Source organism: Echinops telfairi, unplaced genomic scaffold (genome assembly GCF_000313985.2).
Source record: "Echinops telfairi isolate 266 unplaced genomic scaffold, ASM31398v2 ScPeMD7_9;HRSCAF=40, whole genome shotgun sequence".
Lineage (NCBI taxonomy): Eukaryota > Metazoa > Chordata > Mammalia > Afrosoricida > Tenrecidae > Echinops > Echinops telfairi.
The window spans coordinates 88,575,537-88,583,797 of record NW_022103906.1 but is presented as its reverse complement, the minus strand read 5'-3'; the positions used below and the strand labels follow the sequence as shown (position 1 = coordinate 88,583,797).

Here is an 8,261-nt window from a genome sequence, read left to right as displayed (position 1 = left end):
ATGTTTTGCATCTTTTCGCCCATTCTTTTCTCCAAAGCTTTCAGTTCGAAAGCTTTCTTAGAGTCGCGGAACCTAAGGTATCTAGCAATACATACAAGGCTCCTAATCCTGGTTTACATTCCAACCCCAATCTCTTTTTATTTTTTAACTGGATTGGGGGTAGGAGATTGGAGAGAAGAGCATCATTAGTTACCAATGTTTCAAAATGCCTAGGCACTGGGTGTATGAGAGAAAACTGAGCAGTGAGAGTAGCCTCCCACTGGGTTCTGGCACAAGAAAGTTCAGGACATCTAGTTATTACTGGAAACAAGAATCTTTTCAGAAGTATCTGTGGTAGCGTTAAAAGGAATAAAGAGAATGACGCAAAGACAGGATTTTCTAGTTGGAAAAGGCCCAAAGTCCATGATGATGCAAACCGGCCAATGAATATACAGCTAAGAAAATGCAACACAGAAAAGAAATATAAATCTAAGGAGTAGGATGATATTGCCATTCACCAAGTGTCACAATGGACCACAATTAGACTCTAGTCCTCATTACTTAACTCATCTGGGTAAAAGGTATAAAATCAAAGTCAGAGGGTGGAGCGCTAGAAGTAGAAATTGTGTGGGGGGACCTTAGCTGACTAGTGACTCTGTTGTTGCCTCTACCACAGTAGTGTAGGTGATGTGAATTTGGGTCAAGAGCCAAGAAAGCCCAGTGTATAAATATTCCCACATACTGTTTATGGAAGTATTTACACACACATTACTTGTGGTTCTTCCAGAAAGGTCACACTTCCAGAGAGTGTTAAGTGGGTAGCAAGTGACATGGCAATAATTCACACGCAAGGTATCTGTCTGTAAACAGAAGTCGACCATGTGGGAAACAAAGGGTAAGCACAGGCGATGAGATGAGGGGATACCTCTGCTGCTGCATCCCCAGAGATGCCTCTTCATTTCCAGGAATGTCAACATGCACTGGGGTGCTAAAGTGGCTACTGCTTCACTGAAAAGGTGAGAATACAGAAGAAACCAACACTTACTTCTGCCCATCTTTCACAAAACCTTTCAACGAAGATCCTCTATTAGTAGCAATTGCTTTTCCACCGAGACCAACTATGAGAGCTGTGAGTACTGCACTCTTCCCACCTGAACAAACAAGGAAAAATCACTCATTAAAAGGAGAGAGAAAAGGCTAAGTTCTGAGGCCAAGAAAAAAAAGTTTGGCATGAAACTGTGACTGGTGTTATACTGAAACAGAAGGCAGTTATACTTTACTTCTAGTGAGAAGACACCAGTTGAAGAAAAAAAAGTAAACGTATATATCCTGAGCTACTTAATGGCTACTACTGGCGAAAAAACATGGTGTGGAGCAAATTATAAATATTAATAAGGAAATGAGAAAATTTCTTGTGATGGTTTTCTATCCTGAAATTTACTGTATCAACTTGGTCCATCAGCCTACGAAATGAACTTCTCCCTCTGTGTACATGAGGATTCTGATGCATGGGGATCCCTCGTGTGCAAAATAGAACTGCACGCCTGAGTTTTCCGGGCTATGCCCTCAGAGCTAGACTGCCAAGCCTTCTTTCTAAGGTACCAGTTGGTGGGTTGAACCACCAAACTTTAGGTGGTGGTCCAGCACTTGACCATTTGCACCACCCTTTTCATAAATACCCAGCCATCCAAAACTATTTAATCAACCAGAGCTCCACGTGGAAAGAAATATTGTAGTTCCACGCTGTATTGCCAGTAACAGCACTTAATGAGCATACAACTAACAGTGAATAAATGAACTTTAAAAAGGGAAAAGCTAGCTTTACAATACTTTTATTCTTATAATTAAAATACCATTTATTTTCTAGCTTTTAACAATATACTTTTTACCCTAAAATGTCCCAAGTCAAAATTCCAAAATTTATGAATGACCCAGAATATGGTAATCATTTTTGAACTTTATAATCAACCATTTTAATCATCTCTTATCAGATCATGACCCTTCACACCAAAACCAAACCATGGCCAAGGAGGAGAGCAAGTGAACTGATTCAACCTTACACAGGGTTTCCAAGGCTGTAAACATTTACAGGTGCAGACAGCCTCATCATCTCAGCTGATGGGCTTGAACTGCCAACCTTGTGGGTAGCAGCCCAATGCTTACCCAACAGCAGCACCATATGGGGCTCCTTATGAACCTCTACCAAATACCCCAAATTAACCAAAACTACCGCTACCCAAATCAGTTCCTGGAATGCACTGTAAGTTCTTATTCTGAGTCTCTTCTTTATCAATTTCACCATTGTCCAACTACTTCCATTACTTCCTTCCATCCATACGGAAGGAAAGTCCCAAACGCAGAACCATTCCATCTTTCTTTCTACTTATTCTCTGGGCATGCATACTGTTTCTGTCCATCCCCTCTTTGTGAAAGTATTTTCTCTGCAACTGAATGGTAAAGAAAACAAAGAGCAACTGAATGGAACATGAAACTATATTATGATGGAGCTTCAAATGTTCTAGAAGCAAACTGAATGGAAAGATAATGGAATTTTTCAACAAACATTTTGAAGCCCCTCCCCAGGCACCTACTTTTACATCCCAGCCAGGTCACAGGTTGATGAACTCTGGCAAGCCTTCTCTCCATTATCTCAGCCAGGTTCTCCACACTTCCTGCATGGCCAGACCACCACAGGGGCTCACTAACTGGTCTTTCTCCCTCCTTCTAATCCATCTTCCATAATGTGGCCAGTGCTCTTCACAAATATTGGCCATGATATCCTCTTTACTCAAAAGTATTTAGTAATTCTCCACTGACTTCTGAATATAATCCCCAAATCCCTCTTCTGACATCCAAGATCCTCAGTCCTATGATCAGCACCATGACTACTGCATCGGCTTTTGCCAATCGTCTACATGATGAAAGTTTACAGGCCATTAACCACTCCCCAGACACAGTCAACGCCCCCAAATCTCAGTAGATGAGCAAACTTTGTCTAGAACTTCTCAGCTTCTTCCTCCCTAATGACGAATCTACAATTTTCATTGAAGAACTAACATGAATACTATCTTCTCTTACTTAAAAGTTTTCAATGGCCACAATAGTGAGAATTAGTCACTCCCACTTTTGGTTTCCCACCATACTTTATTGATACCCAATTATAACACCTAGTAGAGGTAAGGTACAAGGCTGTATCCAATATAATGAAAATGGATTGTCCACTTTTTTGGTGGTACATACAGTAGACAGATTCTAAAAAAATAAGGGTATCTATCCCTACTGAATAAATAAGTAACCTAGTTAACTCACAATTTTCTAAATGTGTAGGGTGGCTGTAAATATTGAGACTGTTTGTTTATATTTACAAGATATAAATCTAAAGAACAAAGACTTATAAATACTAGTAACCAATTAAACAACTTTAATGCATTCTAATCTGAATTTACTGTTACAAGTCAAATTGGAAGAAGGGCAAACTCACTTACTTCCATTGTTTCCAACAATAAAGTTAACATTAGAACCAAATTTAAAGGGACCAAGCATAGAATGACACATGAAATTCTTTAGTTGAATACTCTCAATTATTCCAACTTCTGCTGCAGTCTGTAATTAAAAAAAAAAAGAAAAACAATCAATCTATCTAGTTCACTCACTATACTCACCCAAACATGTACTGATAGGAAAAAGACCAGCCACACTATCAATGAAAACATTTTTTTTCCCAGAAAGATTAACTTCAATCAGTGAAGAAAGTGAAATACAATGGGAACATTTATACTGTTATACCAATGTAATGGAACTAACAAACTAACTTGCCAAATTAAGTCACAACTTAGTAGAATCTTTCTAAAAGATCTATTAGTTGACTTTGGAGACCAGATAATGTTTCAGTTATCATCAGAAACTTCTCTGTGCATTATATGATGTTTAGCAGAATCCCTAGCTTCTAGCCACAAGATGCCATCAGATACTTGGTATATAGTATCTGTTGTATACTCTAGTTTTGTAAGATGTTGCCAATAGTGGAGAATGCGTAGAGTGTACACAAGAATATGCTTTAACATGAAATTCATGATCTGAAATGATAGTCCAACTCACAGTCAGTTCAAAGAATAAGAGACAATATTCCTAAAAGATTTTTTTCTTTGCCTTTCTGGGTCTGCCATGTAAGATCATAGCTATATGATTTGTGGTAATGTATGAAGAATATACAACTCCCTAATCTGTAAAATAACTATTTTCTTATAGGGATATGTCAGGATTAATATATATGAGCATTTTTTTTCTAATCATTTTATTAGGGGCTCATACAACTCTTATAACAATCCATACATATATCAATTGTGTAAAGCGCATTTGCCCTCATCATTCTCAAAACACCTTAGCTTTTAAAGCACCTCATCACCTTTCTTGATTCTTAACTACCAAAACATTCTATTTATAAAGCAGTCATGAGATAATTCTGTCCTTACCAATGTGGAGGTACCATTGAACTCGTCACCATCTTTATCAAAATCCTCTGCCTCTTCTTGTCTTGATCTTTTGGCATTTTCAGGAGATAAGAAATTTTCTTCCTTTCTTTTGGCCATCAGGTTCTGAAAAACATTTAAAATATCAAACATGATGATTTTAATCAATTTTGAGATCTATGGCTGGTCCAGATACATTAAATTTAACATAATAAATCACACAAGCCTTCTTAAGTTTTAAGTAATATGCCCATACATTCTTTTTTTGCCCATACATTCTTAAAGCAAAAATATATGTATATTCTACACTTACTTGGTTTTAAGACTTAGCTGTGATTACAATGTTATCTATATTTGAGATTATCTACATGCTTTGAATCCCAAACTCCTAAAGTTAGCAATTTTATTTGTGTAACTACAGTTTCTATTTTCCTAGATCTATTCATAGAGATAACATAGTGACATCTAAAATTATCCTAGAGCAATTTCTGCAAGTTATAATCTAACAGCAAATCAGATAACTTCCTTTTATCTGTTTTATTCCTCTTCCCTACCCCCACCCCCAAAATGCATGCATCGGAGCCATGTTGCTTAGCAGTGGTGGTAGGTCCTCTTCGGTGTTTCCTCAAGGAACAGTTTGTGTTGTCTGTGCCAGTACATGGACAAGCAGACGTTTGGACTTAGAGAATTAATTTAAAAGTCTCAGAAAATGTTTATGAAACATGTTAATACTGAACTTCAAGTGACAGTTAATAGACTGTGATTGAAAATAAACTTTATGACTACACTGCCTACTGCCTGCACATTTCGTATTTAAAATACATTTAAGACCTCAAACAGTGGATAACTAGTCAGTTTTCTAGGTAGACAAAAAAATCCATAACGTGGTTAATTAAAAGTCTGTAAGCTACAAAAATATAAAGGATTCGTTCAAGCCTCAATTCATTTAACTTGCCCCAAATTGTAGACTACAGTAACACTTTGTACCATATACTTGACTCCCTTCTTCCTCATGGTAACAGAAGACGAAATGAGATTTCTCTTCCATGAATCTGAACTGAAAAACCCTAATCATTCTTCATTGGAAGAGATAATAACTGGATTTGATATGTATTAAAAAAAAAACTCCCTGCTATTGAATTGATTGACTCATAGTAACCCTGTAGAACAAGATATAACTCCTATTTTAAGTTTCCCAAGACTGTAACTCATTTCATTTTTCTCCTGATAGTATATGCATATAGTCCAAGAAACCTAGGCCCGAGTGTGTACAAGAGAGAGGCAGGCACTGCAGGGTGGTTTTACAAAAGGCATGCTGTATGGAAACATGACAAGAGAACTCATGAGAAGGAGGGCAGAGAAACAATAAACGTGGAAGAAGACAGAGCAAACTATGGTGTCTCTGCTGCCTGAGCACAGAAGAGAATGAAGGAAACCAAACCGTCCAAAAAGAAACTCTCGCTGGCAGGACTTAAAGTGCCACAAAATGAACCACGGCCTCATTTTGCGTGAGATCAGAACATATAGATGGTACCACTTCTGACCTCTCTAAGCACACAATAGAAGGTCCTGTGCAGAATGGGTAAAAAATGTAGAGCAAACCTCTCAAATTCCTAAAAAAGGCCAGACTTACTGGAGGAAACAAGAGTAGCGGAATCCCTAAAATGCCTTCTGAACTTGAGAATGAAGGCGGTTCTGGAGGTCACTTTACATTCAAATAACCGACTGGTTTACAAAATAAATAAATAGCATCTCCAATGAGCACTGTGCCCCTTTAAATAATCAAGAACAGGAGACCAACCTGTGACCATTTACTTGCTCGAAAGGATGAGGAGAGGCAAACACTCTAAATTAATAGAAAGAGAAGAAATAAATAAAATAAAATACCGAATGCTGACACATTGTGGAAAATGTAAACAATGTCAACCAACCATGTGTAAAAATTGCTCAAAATCATTGTATACCAGTTTCAATTTGTTAATTCCAATTTCAATAGAACAGAAATCAAGTCAGTTACCGCCATGTTAATTCCAGCTCATGATAGCCTCAGGGTGAACTGTGCATTACATGGTTTTCGATGACTGATTTATGACCTCTCTTTCTTTGGGGTTATCTCAAACTTCTAACTTTTCAGTTGTCAGCAGAGTACACTTACAATTTTCACCGATCATGATTCCCCTTGAATTCTAGGGCCATTATTTTCCCAAATGCACTTACTTTTTCCCCACTGAGTCTCTAGCCCCTGCGCACCAGCTCCTGTGAAGACTTACAGCTTTGGAAAGCCTCTATACAGGACCCTTGTAAGTTGGAATCAACTTGATGGCAGTGGATAACTTACTTATTTTAAAACAGAAAGAGAAGCATTATATTTTGCTGTTCTTAACAAGAAATGCCCTCTTTGCCACTGTCTTTAACACCTAATATATGATCTTGCCCTTGCCATAACCTCTGACAGACAACAGCTGACTAATTTTATATTTTACTGGTGGGGGCAGGGACAAGGAATTACTTGATATGGCTCTTCCAGCCATACTCTTTGAAATTCCTACTAAATGATTGGGTAAGCACTATGCAAATGTGAGGTGTGTGAGGTCCACCAGGCAGCTTGCTTACATAAATAAAATACGTAATATCCATGTGAGGTGGGGCCACCATACAGGGTGCATAGAACTTTAACCTGCTAGGTTTAAAAGGAGACATCTCAGAAGTGGTAAAGGAAGGCATCTCATCAGGAAAGAAGAGCTGAAAGCAGAGGCCAGCCTTTGGACTCCCAGATCATTACAGGCTGAACCCCTCTAAGGCGACAGAGAAAGGGGATGCCGAGGCTGCAGTGGCAGCACCACCAAGAAGACAAATCAGAACAGTAGGCTTTCTGGCCCAGGAGCAAGAAAGTTGATGTTTTGAGGCAAGGGTCTTGATTGCAAATCAAGGGGTACCTCCTGAGCACTTGCCTTGGGAGCTAGGTTTGCCTACCCAGAGCATAAGTGGCCTGTGGCCATTTGTCAGCAGTGCTGAGTTTTGTAATACTGCCTAAGCAGAGCAGAGGTCAAGGGGTGGTGACTGGGGGCTTGAGAGGCAGAGGAAGGCAAAGATAGAGGAAGTTTGCGGGCACAATAGAGAAATGGCTGCCCAGACCTGCATCCTGAGCAATTCTAATGACCAATTCCAATTCCACCTAACCAGTGGCGTAGTGTTACACGATGGAATGGTAACTGAAGGACAGTTCAAAACCACCAGCTGCTCCAATGAGGAAAGAAGACTTTCTACGCCTGTAAACTTCTGCAGTCTGGAAACCACCCACGTGTGGCAGTTGTGCTCTGCCCAAGGGGTTGATATGCTTCAGAACTGACTTGAAGGTTGGAAGGTGGAGGAATGTCTGGCCTTTTTCTCCTAGGCAAAAGGCCTGGGGCCACTGATGCTGTTGTGTTTTTGGTTTGTTTTTTTTTAAGATGCTGTTGGTTTTGATTCTGAGGTCAGACGCTACTTCCAAGCCGTTTACCACTTACATTAAAACAGTAATTTTTTCAAGCAAACTGCAGGAAAGAAAAGATGCACTAAGGGTAATGCTTCTGACAATGAATGTGATGCTCTACGCTACCCACAAGACTGTGCTCTCACAACCAAATGATGGCCATGCTTTCTTATTTGCTGGGTTTGGCTTGGGATTTGCAGTTTGCTAGGAGGTTGCCATAACAACAAGCACTTAGGGGCACTGAGGGATCCTACCTTTTAGAATCACTATAATTCATGAAGATGGATTTTTAAAAACACATGGATGTCCGAAGAACTAGACACTAGTTAAAATATGAAAAT

The 8,261-nt window shown here is 39.1% G+C and overlaps 1 protein-coding gene across 1 annotated transcript in view; it reads right to left on the bottom strand.

The window, feature by feature from the left end:
- SMC6 (structural maintenance of chromosomes 6) overlaps positions 1 to 8,261 on the bottom strand; it is a 78,661-nt gene that overhangs the window by 67,353 nt on the left and 3,047 nt on the right. Inside the window, exons 2-4 of the mRNA XM_013003847.2 lie at positions 4,452 to 4,574; positions 3,465 to 3,582; positions 1,025 to 1,130 (exon numbers count right to left, since the gene is read on the bottom strand). Of these exons, the coding sequence (XP_012859301.1) occupies positions 1,025 to 1,130; positions 3,465 to 3,582; positions 4,452 to 4,568 (341 nt within the window). The 5' untranslated portion in view covers positions 4,569 to 4,574. The remainder of the gene's footprint in view (positions 1 to 1,024; positions 1,131 to 3,464; positions 3,583 to 4,451; positions 4,575 to 8,261) is intronic.